The 16,981-nt window shown below is 43.4% G+C and overlaps 1 protein-coding gene across 1 annotated transcript in view; it reads right to left on the reverse strand.

Annotated features, from left to right (window-relative positions):
• Nucleotides 1-2,145: 2,145 nt before the first annotated feature.
• The window catches only part of LOC125458250 (cyclin-I-like), a 34,713-nt gene continuing 19,877 nt past the window's right edge, over nt 2,146-16,981 (reverse strand). The window contains exons 4-7 of the mRNA XM_048543359.2: nt 14,192-14,266; nt 10,887-11,027; nt 9,669-9,899; nt 2,146-4,779 (exon numbers count right to left, since the gene is read on the reverse strand). Of these exons, the coding sequence (XP_048399316.2) occupies nt 4,411-4,779; nt 9,669-9,899; nt 10,887-11,027; nt 14,192-14,266 (816 nt within the window). The 3' untranslated portion in view covers nt 2,146-4,410. The remainder of the gene's footprint in view (nt 4,780-9,668; nt 9,900-10,886; nt 11,028-14,191; nt 14,267-16,981) is intronic.

Raw genomic sequence — 16,981 nt, forward strand, 5'->3', positions numbered from 1 at the left:
TGGAGATTCCAAGATAATAAAATGTGAGGCTGGATGAACACAGCAGGCCAAGCAGCATCTCAGGAGCACAAAAGCTGACGTTTCGGGCCTAGACCCTTCATCAGAGAGGGGGATGGGGGGAGGGAACTGGAATAAATAGGGAGAGAGGGGGAGGCGGACCGAAGATGGAGAGTAAAGAAGATAGGTGGAGAGGGTGTAGGTGGGGAGGTAGGGAGGGGATAGGTCAGTCCAGGGAAGACGGACAGGTCAAGGAGGTGGGATGAGGTTAGTAGGTAGCTGGGGGTGCGGCTTGGGGTGGGAGGAAGGGATGGGTGAGAGGAAGAACCGGTTAGGGAGGCAGAGACAGGTTGGACTGGTTTTGGGATGCAGTGGGTGGGGGGGAAGAGCTGGGCTGGTTGTGTGGTGCAGTGGGGGGGAGGGGATGCACTGGGCTGGTTTAGGGATGCAGTAGGGGAAGGGGAGATTTTGAAACTGGTGAAGTCCACATTGATACCATATGGCTGCAGGGTTCCCAGGCGGAATATGAGTTGCTGTTCCTGCAACCTTCGGGTGGCATCATTGTGGCAGTGCAGGAGGCCCATGATGGACATGTCATCAAGAGAATGGGGGGGGGAGTGGAAATGGTTTGCGACTGGGAGGTGCAGATATACCCTGTATATCAGGGTAACCATTTAAAAAAGTAGCTGCACAAATGTGATGTGCATATCAAGTAAATGGAATTGTTTCTGGTGTTACTGCTGTTAAAATAGCTTGGAAGAAAAAAAACCTAGGGTCTTGTCAGGTCAATAGTACGCAAAACTGTATAGCTGTATTCCATTGTTCTAGCTAACAGGAAGTAATTATCAAATTGTGCGGTGCTCTGGTCAGACCACACCTTCAGTACAATGTCTAGTTCAGGCCACTGAGACGGTGGTGGGGGAGGGGTGGGGGGAAACTAGTTAAAAACTGTTAGCACATAATCAAACTCATGGTTAGTTTAAGTGCCAGAGGATTCAGTTTGAGAGGAAATGTGAAGAAATATGAGATTTTCAGCTTTGGAATTTGGTTTACAGTTCCATAATTTTTCCAAAAATTAATGGAGTGATTACAGCAAAAAGAAATAGCTTTAAGCTGCAGAAAGACAAATTTTGGCCATAGGTCAAAAGTTCAAAAAACCTGTGGTTGATGAATGCAATGAGGCTGCTAACAAGATAGAAGAATGAAAAAAAACTATCGTGCAGATATTTAAGAATCAGTTAGATGTTGCAACATGGTGTTTTATAGGTATTTCTATGTATGAGCACGTATTGGTCAGTGCCCATTTTCCCACACATGCACATACACACTCCCTTTCTCTCCTTCTACATGTCCCCTCCCCCTCTCCACTTATATACACACAAACACACACACACCCCTACTTTTGAAATAAAATCAGCCTGACTCCAAACCAAAACACAAACAGATTCTAAACAAGGCCTCACACCTAACATGCATTGTCTGACCTAAAATGTCACTTCTGCACTGATAATCCTTTAGCTCTCTCAGGACAGTAATTTGAAAGGAATTCAGGGATTTACATGTACATTTTAATCAATTAAAACCTTCTAACTAATTAAAGATTTAACAGCATCTTAGGTTTGTTTAGTACAATCCCATCAGTGGTGTGACTCATTGATCTTTAGCTTATAAATCCTGTGTCTGATACTACCTCCCTCCTAACACCAGAAGGAAGAGCAAGGCTATGAAAGGTTGTGTTTTCAAATAAATCTGTTGGACTATAACCTGGTGTCGTGATTTCTGACCTTGTCCACCCCAGTCCAACACCAGCACCTCCGCATCACATCTTCCTGTGATCGTAAGATGATGCTGCCAAAATGAAATGCTCTAACACATAAAAAAGAAACATTTCCTCTGCACAATGGCCAGCAGTTTCCACTAGGTGGTATCGTTTCTTCCATTGCAGTTCACCCACAATGGACCAAAAAGTACACAAGTTCAAAGAATTCTGCATGCAAGTTATTATTAAGTGAAAGGACAGTTTCCAAGATCTTTGCACTCATAAAAACCTTTGAGCTGCAAGCCAGTTCCACCCACTAAACTTAGTAATTGTGAAGGTCAAGTTAATCACAATTCGGCATTTCCACTAATGCCATGCATTTATAGATGTTTGAAACTCTTCAAATAATTCTTTATTAGAGCAAGGACAAAGATTTTTAAATCCTTCATCTTTCAAATTTACTGCTGAATGAATACAACTGCACCAGGTTGTAACATCAATGAGTATTTTATCATGCAAATGACTTTAAAAGCATTAGGTTCCAAAAGGTTGACCAATTGTCCTAGTTCACTGCCGAATTTAGGCTCCTATTAAGTTGTTCTGAGCGGAACGCGGAGTTCAAAAAAACATGATTGCTCAAAACTCATGCAATTTATGCCTGAATCACTTTGCCCAAAATTTATTTACTCGTGGAATGTGGGCATCACTAGCTAGACACATTCATTACCCAGTCCTAGCTACCCTTGAACTGAGTGGCTTGCCAGGCCGTTTCAGAGGGCAGAGAAAACAAGGTGTAGAGCTGGATCTACACAGCAGGCCAAGCAGCATCAGAGGTGCAGGAAGGCTGAAGTTTTGGGCCTAGACCCTTCTTCAGAATTTTCCGAAGAAGTGTCTAGGCCCGAAAAGTCAGCCTTCCTGCTCCTCTGATGCTGCTTGGCCTGCTGTGTTCATCCAGCTCTACACCTTGTTATCTCAGATTCTCCAGCATCTGCAGTTCCTACTATCTCATGTCAGAGGGCAGTTGAGATTAAACCCCACTGTTGTGGCTCTAGACTCACATGTAGGCCAGACCAGGTGAGCATGGCAGATTTCCTTCCTTCAAGGACATTGTTGGAAAAGCCTATTGGCTCACTAATCAGCAATGGTTTCATAGTCATCAGCAGATTCTTAATTCTAACTTTATTTTTTGTTAAACTGAATTCAGTTCCACTCAAGTCTCTAGAACATTGGCTGAGTTTCTGGATTAAAAGCCTAGCAATAATACCACTAGGCCAATACATCCCCTAGGAATTTGGAAACTCTTAATTGCAATGTTAAAGTACATGCATTACGTATCTGTGAAATGCAGAAACAACATGGTCTGTCTTGGCAGGATGCAAATAACACACTCATGGACTTTAAGTACTTTGGCAACAATAAAACCCACATGCCTCCTCCACCCTGGAGTACACCAATTAATGTAAAGTTCTCATGAAAAGGACAAACACTATGGGAGGAAAATGATAAAAGCTGCTGGTCAAGAAATTCTGAAAGGCAAATGGGGAGAATAAGGCAAGGGCAGGCCAGGCTTCCTGAGAAAGAAAATCAGATAGAAGCTGACACTCTCTGCAAGTCCTCCCTACAGACATAAAATGGCATAGGTGACCCAAACTGGTCTTGCCCCTCCCCTAGGAGTGTTAGTCTGAATGGCTGGCAACTCACTCACTCCTGACTGCACCAGAGCTTGATAGTGGGCACTGGCACGAATGCAGAAAGTACCCAAGAAGGTACATCCCAGGATTTTAGGGCAGAGGGGGATCCTAGAACCTAGAAAAGTTTGGGAAAGAACATGTGAACAGCTGAGTTCTGTTAGGTGCGGGGGCAAGGAAGGAAGTGGAGAGTGGCCCTAATGCACATAGGAAATGCCCCCAATTGAGGCTTCCCATCTTTCCTTTCCACTTCAACCAAAAGTAGGCTAAACAACCTGCCTGCTCCTAGCTGACTACTCACGCCAAGCATATTTTAGTATGGATGGGCACATTATTCAGGTCACTAGGCTTGCTAATAAATTTTTCATTTAAAAGATGCTAATTTCAGAACACTCACGCCATATGATTGTGAGCTTAGTGTGAGTCAGTAGGTGTGGGATAGCCACCTAACCTATTTTAGACTCCCCTCTGACAACACTACCAGACAGGGCAAATAAAATCCAGCCTAATAATTTAACACCAAACACCATGTAGGCTTCAACACAGTGGTCATGTCTTTGAGAGAAGCACATACTAATAGTTGGCTGTATCCCTGCAATAAGTTTTCAAGCACCAGTCATTGCATGAGAAAGAGGTCAGGGTAAGAAATACAAACTTGACTGAGTGAGTTTGGAAAGAAGAAACTATGCAATTACAATATTTTCATACTGGAGGGAGGTGGTATTTTGTTATTGTGGACCAGTGGTAACGTGAAAAGATATTTTTATCAAATTTGAGACGCAATACTCCCTATTTAACATAGCTTCTTGACTAGGGTATTCAATTTACCCTTGCATTTAAACCTGAAATTACTCATCTAGACGTAAATAGGATCTTAATTATGTTTAACTTGGTCACATATCTAGTTCTAATGCAACTTTTGCTTTTATTCATTTTAACTTGTTTAACTCCTCCTACTTGGAATTCTTACACATCCTTGATAGGTTGTAGTGGTGGGCAAGGAGAAAGGTTTTCTGCTAACTGTTGTGCAGCTGGACCCAAGTCAATACCTTTGCCACTGATTTCCACTGCAACTTGCTCATTTGTTATCACTGAAGCCACTCTGTTGTGGATTGTGGCTGCCTGACCTGGCCGCAGCTCTCCTCTAGTGGGTGATTGAGAGTGTGGGTCATACTGCTGAGAATGAGTGCAAAGCATCCTTCCCCTTTGGTGCCTCACAAGGTCTGAATTCACAGGATCAAATACGTAAACAATATTGGAAGCAGAAATGGCTGTTTGAGACAATACATGATTTGCCAAAATATTTTTACAGTAGACAAAGTCCATGCTGTGAATCTGAAAGAAACAGAAGAGTAAAGAAACTTAAATCAGTTTCATGCTTAGAAAAGGTGAGCTACTTCTTGAACTGCAATTATTCTATTTTAGCTGAAGATTATCAATTTATCCCTTTCATAGTTAAGAAAAAAGTATACATTGGTCATACAATCTCACTGTTCATTATTTCAACAGTTTTAAAGGCTTATCAATATTTATTATTTTAAAAAAAGGGTTAAAAAACCAGCTAATAAAATGTGAGGCTGGATGAACACAGCAGGCCAAGCAGCATCTCAGGAGCACAAAAGCTGACGTTTCGGGCCTAGACCCTTCATCAGAGAGGGGGATGGGGGGAGGGAACTGGAATAAATAGGGAGAGAGGGGGAGGCGGACCGAAGATGGAGAGTAAAGAAGATAGGTGGAGAAGGTGTGGGTGGGGAGGTAGGGAGGGGATAGGTCAGTCCAGGGAAGACGGACAGGTCAAGGAGGTGGGATGAGGTTAGTAGGTAGCTGGGGGTGCGGCTTGGGGTGGGAGGAAGGGATGGGTGAGAGGAAGAACCGGTTAGGGAGGCAGAGACAGGTTGGACTGGTTTTGGGATGCAGTGGGTGGGGGGGAAGAGCTGGGCTGGTTGTGTGGTGCAGTGGGGGGAGGGGATGAACTGGGCTGGTTTAGGGATGCAGTGGGGGAGGGGGAGATTTTGAAACTGGTGAAGTCCACATTGATACCATATGGCTGCAGGGTTCCCAGGCGGAATATGAGTTGCTGTTCCTGCAACCTTCGGGTGGCATCATTGTGGCAGTGCAGGAGACCCATGATGGACATGTCATCAAGAGAATGGGAGGGGGAGTGGAAATGGTTTGCGACTGGGAGGTGCAGTTGTTTGTTGCGAACTGAGCGGAGGTGTTCTGCAAAGCGGTCCCCAAGCCTCCGCTTGGTTTCCCCAATGTAGAGAAAGCCGCACCGGGTACAGTGGATGCAGTATACCACATTGGCAGATGTGCAGGTGAACCTCTGCTTAATGTGGAATGTCATCTTGGGGCCTGGGATGGGGGTGAGGGAGGAGGTGTGGGGACAAGTGTAGCATTTCCTGCGGTTGCAGGGGAAGGTGCCGGGTGTGGTGGGGTTGGAGGGCAGTGTGGAGCGAACAAGGGAGTCACGGAGAGAGTGGTCTCTCCGGAAAGCATTATCCTCCGACACTTCCGCCATTTACAATCCGACCCCACCACCCAAGACATTTTTCCATCCCCACCCCTGTCTGCTTTCCGGAGAGACCACTCTCTCCGTGACTCCCTTGTTCGCTCCACACTGCCCTCCAACCCCACCACACCCGGCACCTTCCCCTGCAACCGCAGGAAATGCTACACTTGTCCCCACACCTCCTCCCTCACCCCCATCCCAGGCCCCAAGATGACATTCCACATTAAGCAGAGGTTCACCTGCACATCTGCCAATGTGGTATACTGCATCCACTGTACCCGGTGCGGCTTTCTCTACATTGGGGAAACCAAGCGGAGGCTTGGGGACCGCTTTGCAGAACACCTCCGCTCAGTTCGCAACAAACAACTGCACCTCCCAGTCGCAAACCATTTCCACTCCCCCTCCCATTCTCTTGATGACATGTCCATCATGGGCCTCCTGCACTGCCACAATGATGCCACCCGAAGGTTGCAGGAACAGCAACTCATATTCCGCCTGGGAACCCTGCAGCCATATGGTATCAATGTGGACTTCACCAGTTTCAAAATCTCCCCCTCCCCCACTGCATCCCTAAACCAGCCCAGTTCATCCCCTCCCCCCACTGCACCACACAACCAGCCCAGCTCTTCCCCCCCACCCACTGCATCCCAAAACCAGTCCAACCTGTCTCTGCCTCCCTAACCGGTTCTTCCTCTCACCCATCCCTTCCTCCCACCCCAAGCCGCACCCCCAGCTACCTACTAACCTCATCCCACCTCCTTGACCTGTCCGTCTTCCCTGGACTGACCTATCCCCTCCCTACCTCCCCACCCACACCTTCTCCACCTATCTTCTTTACTCTCCATCTTCGGTCCGCCTCCCCCTCTCTCCCTATTTATTCCAGTTCCCTCCCCCCATCCCCCTCTCTGATGAAGGGTCTAGGCCCGAAACGTCAGCTTTTGTGCTCCTGAGATGCTGCTTGGCCTGCTGTGTTCATCCAGCCTCACATTTTATTATCTTGGAATCTCCAGCATCTGCAGTTCCCATTATCTCTTAAAAAACCAGCTAGATCACCAGCTTAGCACAGGGTTAGGTTTGGTAACTGGGCTTAGTGACAGCAGTGGAGCAGGAAAGTTAACGTTTCAGATCTGGGCCCTTCTTCAGAAAAAGGGTTTGAAGAAGGGTCCAGACCCAAACTGTCAGCTTTCCTGCTCCTCTGATGCTGCCTGGCCTGCTGTGTTCATCCAGCTCTACACCCTGTTATCTCAGGTTCTCCAGCAGTGGCATTTCTTTCTATCTCTTGTTGACAGAAGGCTGTTTGTAATGATGCGAAGGCCTCAATTTGAGCTGCTACAAAGATCTTCAAGATTATGCACTTGGAACTCATGGGGGTTGAATGAACACTGGAAGTGATTTAATACTGTATGTTTAAGATGCTATGCTGGGGCAAAATTGGAAACACAAAATGGGAAAACATACACCTCAATTCTTTTGGATGTCAAATTCAGGTCAAAAGGATTTTATCAATGAGGATGTCTGCAGGCAGCTTTTAATTTCCATTGTATTACAGAAGAGGGGTGTTTAAACGGTCAACATGAATACAATTTTTCCCATCAGTACGTACAGCATTGTCAGCACCATTGTGAAAGCAAAATGTTTGTTTGTCAATGAGAATTACATAACGCACCATTAGGTTGATGGCGGTAAGAAGGTGTAGAACTAGATGAATACAGCAGGCCAAGCACCATCAGAGGAGCAGGAGGGCTGACGTTTCAGGCCTAGACCCTTCTTCAGAAATGGGTGAGGGGAAGGGGGTTCTGAAATAAATAGGGAGAGAGGGGGAGGTGGATGGAAGATGGATAGGTGGAGAGGGGATAGACAGGTCAAAGAGGCGGGGATGGAGCCAGTAAAGGTGAGTGTAAGTGGGGAGTTAGGGAGGAGATAGGTCAGTCCAGGGAGGATGGACAGGTCAAGGGGGCGGAGTGAGGTTAGTATGTAGGAGATGGGGGTGGGGCTTGAGGTGGGAGGAGGGGATAGGTGGGAGGAAGGACAGGTTAGGGAGGCAGGGACAAGCTTGGTTTTGGGATGCGGTGGGGGGAGGGGAGATTTTGCAGCTTGTGAAGTCCACATAAAATGCCATTGGGCTGCAGGGTTCCCAAGCGGAATATGAGGTTCTGTTCCTGCAACCTTTGGGTGGCATCGTTGTGGCACTGCAGGAGGCCCAGGATGAACATATTGTCTGAGGAATGGGAGGGGGAGTTGAAATGGTTCGCGACTGGGAGGTGCAGTTGTTTAGTGCGAACCGAGCGTAGGTGTTCTGCAAAGTAGTCCCCAAGTCTCCACTTAGTTTCCCTAATGTAGAGGAGGCCACAACGGGTACAGTTGATACAGTATACCACATTAGCAGATGTGCAGGTGAAGGATGTAAGGTGTAGCACTTTGTGCAGTTGCAGGGAAAAGTGCCAGGTGTGGTGGGATTGGAGGGGAGTGTGGAGTGGACAAGGGAGTCACGGAGAGAGTGGTCCCTCTGGAAAGCAGACAAGAGTGGGTAGGGAAAAACGTCTTTGGTGGTGGGGCCAGATTGCAGATGGCAAAAGTGTCGGAGGATGATGTGTTGGATCTGGAGGTTGATGGGGTGGTACGTGAGGACGAGGGGGATTCAGTTTTGGTTGTTATTGCAGGGAGGGAGCATGAGGGATGAGTTGCATGAAATGCGGGAGACACGGTTGAGGGAGTTCTCGACCACTGAGGGGGGAAGTTGCGGTCCTTTGAAAAACGAGGACATCTGAGACGTATGTGAGTGGGATGCCTCATCCTGGGAGAAGTTGCGGCAGAATAGGGGATAGCATTTTGCAGGAAGGTGAGTGGGAGGAGGTGTATTCTAGGTAGCTGTGGGAGTTGGTGGGCTTGAAATGGATATCGGTTTCCAGGTGGTTGCCAGAGATGGAAACATAGAGGTCCAGGAAGGAGAGAGAGGTATCAGAGATGGTCCAGGTGAACTTAAGATTGGGGTAGAAGGTGTTGGTGAAGTGGATGAACTGTTCGAGCTCCTCGTGGGAGCACAAGGTGGCGCAGATACAGTCAATGTAAATGAGGAAGAGGTAGGGTTTAGGGCCAGTGTAGCTACAGAAGAGGAATTGTTCCACATAACCTACAAATAGGCAGGCATGGTTTGGGCCCATTTGGGTACCCAAGGCCAATCCCTTTGTCTGTAGGAGGTGGGAGGTATTGAAAGAGAAGTTGTTGAGGGTGAGGACGGGACAGGAAGAAGCGGAGGGCCTTTAGGCCATCTGCATGGAGAATGCAGGTGCATTCGTCCATGGTAAAGGTGAGGTGTTTGGGGACCATGGAATTGGAAGTTTTGGAGGAGGTGAAGGGCGTGGGTGGTGTCACGGACGTAGGTAGGGAGTTCCTGGACTATGGGGGAGAAAATGGAGTCAAGATAGGTGGAGATAAGTTCGCTTGTTTACTTGATTACATGAAGCAGGAGTTAAACTTTGTGAGCAGTAGGCCCTCAGTATTTCAATCTCTTTAGCAGCCAAATACAGATAATCTAGTCAAATGTATCCTGCATATTTGTATGTAAAACTAATAAAATGTTTAGTCACTTATCAGATTAAAATGGCTCAGGGCTTATGCAAATAATGTAGAAAAGGCTGGATTTGCCTGAATTTCTCCTAAGTATTTGCTTTTTGTAAATATGCAGACCACTAATGTTGAGACTTGCTCCCACCTGTGCTTTTTTTAGCAGATCAGTTGTCACAATGAACCAATCAGGAATTAATCTTTCTACTTCCAAGCTGATGATCGCTAAGGCAAGCGTGGAACCTCTGAACTGTAGTAACTGGTGGCAAGCCATGCAGTGCTGTAACTGCCTGGTCAAGAGTGCGGCGTGGAGAGAGGGCTTCATCTGAGGCCATTGGTCGAAGAGATGGGGCCGGCTGGACATCACCATGGCGTGGAACTGGACAATGGAAATAATGTTTAGGTTAGCCACTGGATGGAAACCAACAGCCCAAACCATGACCTTCCCTTGCCGTCTGCAATACCAATCTAACCAGCTTGCTCCCAGATTACTCTGCTAATTGTCTAAGGACATGACTGCTGCCATGGTGTCAAAACAATAACCTGTTGAAATCTGGGAATTAAAGGTATGCTGGAACCTCCAATATCCACCAAAGCAAAGGAGATACCCCAATAAATAATGGGACGTGAAGATTAATTAAGAAAGCTCAAATTTTGGTTGGGTGTGAATGATATAGCAATAACCTCAGTACGGGGGTGAACACAAGTACACTAACAGAAGCAAAACAAAACTTATGTAGTGTTGCTTGCGAAGAATAGGAGATGAAAATAATGAAAGAAACTGCAAGGAAGCAATATTTCAGGCGAGGTTTTGTTCTGCAAAGTTTTCCGCAGATACATTATTGCGGATAAAAGGATGTGGATAATGGAGGTTCCACTCTAATTGATTCTATCTAATCATTAAAAATGACCTGATGAATTTTCCAAAACACACTGCATTCAAATTTGGATAGAATTGGCTTGGGCTTGTGAATAAAATGAAAGACATTCCAATCGTTCCATTTTGTTCACAACGTGACTTGGTTTTGGGGTCTGTTCTCACTATTTGATGTCGCCCAGTGTATGTGCAGAAGCAGTAATGCCCTGCCTCCCTCTACAGTGCCTCTTCAGTGTTAAAAACAGCAGCATGAACAGCAGCATTGAAATCAATTGATGATTCTGTCTTGTTGACAGTGAATTGTAACCATTCTTATTGCTAATGGCCTGTTAGAAAACAATATCCATGTAGATAATGCTTTGCAGGTGTATGTGTCAACGATGCAAAAAAAAAGGTTTTTATAAAAAGCCACGCTAGTGAGCTAGTCTCAATGTCTACCAGTTTAAACATGCTACTTCACAATCTGGAACTTGACCGTTAAATGCTTACTATGTTCACAAAGTCTGCAGGTGTAGCAGTGTAAAGGTCCCATTGCAGCTTGTCCAGTATGATTTTCTCCATCCTCAGAATTTCACTTGCAGAACAGCCACTATCACTCTTCACTGCGAGGTCCTTTACCAAAAGTGTGACCTGTGAAATAATTAATAAATCATTGTGCTATGCATTCTGCACAGAATGTCGTTTTTGTAGGTTTTCTTAGGTTCAGTAAATCATTTCAAAAGTTCAACGGTTGTGTGATTCTTGTTTTTAATTCAATATTATTGTTCAAAATGGAGGGGATAGCATTGCTTTATATGGAAGAAAGGCTCAGTGTGGCATTGTGTTCTGTTGGAGTGGCAACATGCCAAGCTATTACTTGATCAATGGCATATTTGTATGAAACTGCTTATGGGAAGATTGATGTCCTATCATTTTATTTCATCTTAATCCACATTCCCTACTTGTCCCCTGGTGACTGTCCAGTGACTGTTCAGTACACCACCCTAATGGTTTCTAGTAGGAAATTCCATCCAGATGCTAGCCAATCGGTAGCAAGTTGCATTTACTCAATAATTCCCTGTTCACCGATTGTCAGAATCTGAAATGACATTCAGATTTGCTCCTCATTATATCCTATTGTCCACATTTGAACTGAGAGTTAAACCACACAGTTGTAGTGAAGGTGACTGCCATGGATGTCCAGCCTGTATTTGACTGAATGCGACAGTGAATAATCCCAGTCCAACTAAAATCATGGATGATTGGGGTAAACACTCCAGTACATGGAGCTATATCTGACATAAAAGGAAAACAGTTATAGCTGTTAGAAATCAATCAACCCAGCATATTGCTGCACAACTATATCAGGACAGCACCCTCAGTTAAACCACCTTCCATTATTTTATCAATGGTCTCCCCTCAGTCATAAGGTTTGTAGTGTTCACTAATGATTACACAGTATTCAATTCCATTCACAAATACTCAGATAAAGTGAAACAATCCATGTTGACATGCAGCAAAACCTGGGCAACATCCAAAGCTCAGATTGATAATTATCAAGTAATGCACTAATACCAGATAATCACAATAACCATCCCTCGTCATTTCCAACAGATGCCTTAGCCAGCTCTCCCTAATGTTCAGTTGCATAATCATTGTCAAATACAACTGTTGTTAGCATCTAGTTTACCTCGGAGCAAAAACTCAGTTGGATCAGCCAAGTGTCTCACCACCTGTCTCAAAATTCTTTCCACCATTGAAAAGGCACAAATTGGGAGCATTAAGGAATACTGTCACCTTGCCTGGATATCTGCAGTTGTACCAACAATCAAGAGGCTGAAGGAACTCCACATTGGCCACCAACATTGACTGCCTCCAACACTGGAGTATCAAGGGTGCTTATTTTACAGGATGTACTGCAATAACTTGTCAAGGTTTCTTCCGAAACACCTCTCAAACCATCCAAAAAGAACAGTAGCAAGAGCATGGGAACATATCTGCACTCCTCCCTCCCACACCTGCAGCCTTTGTGCTCAAATTGTCAGACTTTGAGGCTAGATTAGAGAAAGCCAGTGTAGGATTTTTATTTTTGTATTTGAATTTTGAAACACCCATCCTATAAAACAGCAACACCACATCTTAAATACTACAATATGGGCTGCACATGATTCAAGTTACATTTATGCAACTCAAAATGTGTTGGATTAATCCAAGGAAAGGGAAAGCAACGTTAATGTAATCAACTGCAGTACACTTTCTGCCACACGTATCTGGATTGATTTTAATTGCCTATTACTGGTATGCCAAAGTGGGATATAATACAGTCCTACTAAAACATCATAATAATTGGGCAGTTGTTTTAGGAGGCACACAGGCTAATTTACTGTCACTCTGATAGTCATGCACACATTAATATAATGTCACAAACATTACAGAATGGAAAACAATTGATAAAATGTTCTTAAATATTTAATGCCTAAGGAATCTTTCATATAGAATCAATTATTAACTATAAGTAAAATAACGCTATACTATAAAATGCTATAATTTGCAAAGATGTTATACAGGTTGGAAAACAGAACAAATAAAAACAATATACCTATGAGTATCATACAAAATAACAAGACTGTAATAGAGTATGAACAAGAATGCTATTCCCACTAATACAGAACAATGCTATGCTGTACATAGTGCACTGTAAGGGATCCCAGTGGCCCTATTACTCTATAAACTCTTAGAATCTTCTGATTAGAAGGCTGGTCAGCCTATTTAGCCTGTGCCAATTCCAATTTGTTAGACTCTTTCTTCTTATTCTTGGAACATGTTCCTATTCAAGTAAATACCGAATTCCTTTTGAAGGTCAGGCGATACTATGTTGGTTGATATCAAGTCAGGCAAACCAACCATGTGTTGATCTTCGTAACTGAGTTGGTTTTAGCTAAGGTAACCTATTAGTCGGCCTCAGTGGCCTTGGGTCCAGGGGCAAATTTACCAGAGTTCCCATTCCTAACCCCTACTCAATATGTCTTGCTATGACATATCATTTGAGCCAGGAAAGAGTTGAGTACAGTTGAATAGCACACTAACCCTCATCACTTAGTCTCACGTGGATGCTAAAAAGTCACAAATTACTGGAGCAAAGGTAATGTATCCGGGTGCAATTTACAAGCTGTACCATCACCGCTGACAACATAAATAAGTGAAAACGCAAGTATGCATGGAACATTTCTCTGTCCACGGCATTACCCAAGATATCAACCCATTTGTAAATAACTGAAAAGGAAATTTCCATATATAATCAACCAGTCATTCTGGTCTCCTTTGTTCAAGGGAACAAAGGAGAGAACTGAATGTAAACATATTTGGAAATTCATTTTTGGCATGTTGGCACTGCTGGCTGGACCAGCACTTATTTTCCCTTCAGAAGGTGGTAGCAAGCTGACTTTCTGAACCGCAGCAGTCCCCGACAATGCTATCAGGAGGGAGTTCCAAAAATTCTCACCCAGAGACACTGAATGAACAGTGTCAGGATGGTTAGCGGCTAGGAGCAGAATTTTCAAGTGACGGTGATCCCATGCATCTGCTGCCCTTCCATATGGTCGTGGTAACAGGTTTGGAGGGCACTAAGGAGTTCTGGTGAATTTCTGCAGTGCATTTTGTCAATGGAACACACTGTTGCTACTGAGCGTTGATAGTGGAGTTATTTATGAAAGTATTATATTCAAAGCTGGTATGAATTAGTGCGTAACAAGCAGTTCAAAAGTTGTTTTGCTTATTAAACCTGTATAAACAATAAAAACACAGGAAAAACAAACCTCATCTTCCTCACTGATTTTGGCTGCAACGAACAAGCTGGAAATGGCAATGCAACGTAGATACTTTGGTTGTGCCTGAACAAAGTATACAAAAGAGTGAGCTGATATGTATAAATGCATTTCCCTTCCAATTCAATGCAATTGTTTACTAATGAATGTGACACAAATGTTAGAATGTTTTTGATGAGCAGAATGTAATTGATGGTAGAGATTAATTATAAATTTCAATCTAGTTTGTTAACATTAAAGTATGTTCACCAGCAAATAATGTAATGTTCTAGTGTAGAGTTTGATATTAAATTTCAAAGTTGTTCTATTGCCAATTTTGTGTTACGGATTTCAGACTCATTCTTCATTAAGCTGTGCAGCCTGAAACGTGTTCCTTTGGGAGACTTGGCAGATTGGGAAAATGCTCTTTACCCTCCAAAACACAAGTTTATATACAGTCATAACTAATTGGGCAAATATCTACACCCTTCACTGTTCTTTAAAAATAAACAAAAGAATTGACTTTTTATTGTACCCTGCCAAGCTTCTGGAAGCTCTTAACCACCTAGTACTAAATTAATTACCAATGAGGTGCAAAATGCAAATGAGGAAATTCCTCATGGAACCCGGACCCAGGACACAAGTGTAATAATTCACTAAGGGACGGTGAAAGGATAACTGGTTCAGAGCTTAAAATAAGAGAGCAAGAAATAAGAGCAGGGGTAGCCACATGGTTATTCAAGCTTGCTTTATAATTCAATAAGATCATGCTGATATTTCACCTAAAAATGGACTTGCCCACCTGTTCCCAAATGTCCCATGATCTCGTTCAAACTCAAAAAGCCATTAACCTCTACTATAAGCTCAATAACTGAATATCCAGAGTCTTCTGGGATAGTGAATTCCCAACATTTAAAACAATTCTGGTATAGTGGAATTCCTCATTGGAGGCTAAGGTTGAAACACATCATTGGGACAGAACTAGAGAAACTTTACTCTTTGTTACATCTGACCTGTGTTATAAATTTTTGAGAATTTCACTTTGAAAGATTGTGAACACGAGAGTTGTTTTTTATTTTTAAATGAAGAGATAAATGAAAAGGACAGTGGAACTGGTTCCTTTTAACTAAGGCATTTCTTGGAAACGGTAAAGTTCCAGAAAATTGCTGAAACTCACAATGGTGGCAGGATGTGGGTGTGGTTTACTGACAGCTTAAATGGCTGGATTTTATGGCTGTTCTTTGAAAAAACCCTGGGTTTTCAGTGGGAAAGCTTGCTGAAAGAAAAGTAACTGTCAGCTCATGTCTCCTGTTAGTGTGAAACCTGACTGCCCTTTTGGAGAGCAACTGGAAGATTTCACAATGTGCTGTATTCTGAGCAAGTTACATCTGCCAAGACCACAGAGACATTTGCCTCTGTTTCATGACACCCATCCACATATGCTGGAGTGTCAGACTGACAGCCATCTGAACATTTCAAACGTTATCCTTCTTGCCTTCAAAAACTATAACTTATTTACAAAAGAAAAGATCCTCTACCCAGCCCCCCACTAAGTAAATCCCTGCAGAGACAGAAAACTCTCTTCTCCATCATAAACTTTACCCAGTGTGTTTGTATGTGTGCCTTGGCTTTTTTGGGGGGCTGTGGGGGAATTATTAGACAGGTAAACATTCTGTTTCCATGTTATAAACTAACTACATTAACAAGTTTTGCATTTTCACTGAGTAAGTTTTGTTGAATAAATATGCAAAATTTTGCATTTAAAAGAAACTTAGTTGATGGATCATTGTCTTTATGTTAGACTTAAAATAAAATGTAAAATGATCATATCACCAAGAAGAACAACTTTATTGTGATATGTGGAACAGTGTAACTAGAGAAAGACAGTGCACTCCTCCCATCTGGGTCATAACACTGGTTTGATAGGTTTCAGATCTACAAGGCAGCCAAGTGCATTGAGAAAAAGGTAGCATTAAAACGCAGCCAGACAATCTTCTTTAACAATGCAGCAAATGCAAGGGGCCAAACAGACTACTCGAGTTTTCATCCCTTGAGCTCTTGTGCCTTGGAAACGACTGATGCTAACATGTGGTGCTCAAAATGCAATAATGTTCTGTATCACAGCGAGATACTTCACCTTACAATCACGATAAAAGTTATCACCAAACTAATTTAAAGTTTAACTCCTACTCCAATATTCCCAATAATGCTGTTCTAAACCAAGTCATGAAGTAACTATCTACTTCCTTCAAAATGCTGACATTCATGCATTATCTTTCCTTACACAATTACATGACAATTGTACAAATATTGGAAACTGACTGATAGATAACAAGGTGTAGAGCTGGATGTACACAGCAGGCCAAGCAGCATCTTAGGAGCACAAATCTTTGGCCTGCTGTGTTCATCCAGCTGTACACTTTGTTAGTCCTGGTACAAATGTTGTGTTCTCACCTTAAAATATCCTGTTTCTTCCTTCATCACACACAATTCCTCAAAGAGGAAGTAATTTCCTATCTCGTGTTTGTAAATGCTACTCGTGTTCAGAAATTAAAAAAGGTGTTAAAGCAATGAAAGTGGGGGGGGAGTGGACAGGGAGTTGGTTGACAACTTTTTTTCCTTACTTTTGTAACTTCATATCCTTTGAAGTAATGATCTCCGAAAAGCAAATGGACAGAAGACTAAATTAACAATCTTGTAATACATTTCCGCAAAAGTACTGCCCATTCTTACCCCTACAACAGCTTCCTCCAAGTTTTAGCCTTTCACTATCATCAGCTGTGTAGCTACTTTCATACTATG

This window comes from Stegostoma tigrinum, chromosome 13 (genome assembly GCF_030684315.1).
Source record: "Stegostoma tigrinum isolate sSteTig4 chromosome 13, sSteTig4.hap1, whole genome shotgun sequence".
NCBI classification, from domain to species: domain Eukaryota; kingdom Metazoa; phylum Chordata; class Chondrichthyes; order Orectolobiformes; family Stegostomatidae; genus Stegostoma; species Stegostoma tigrinum.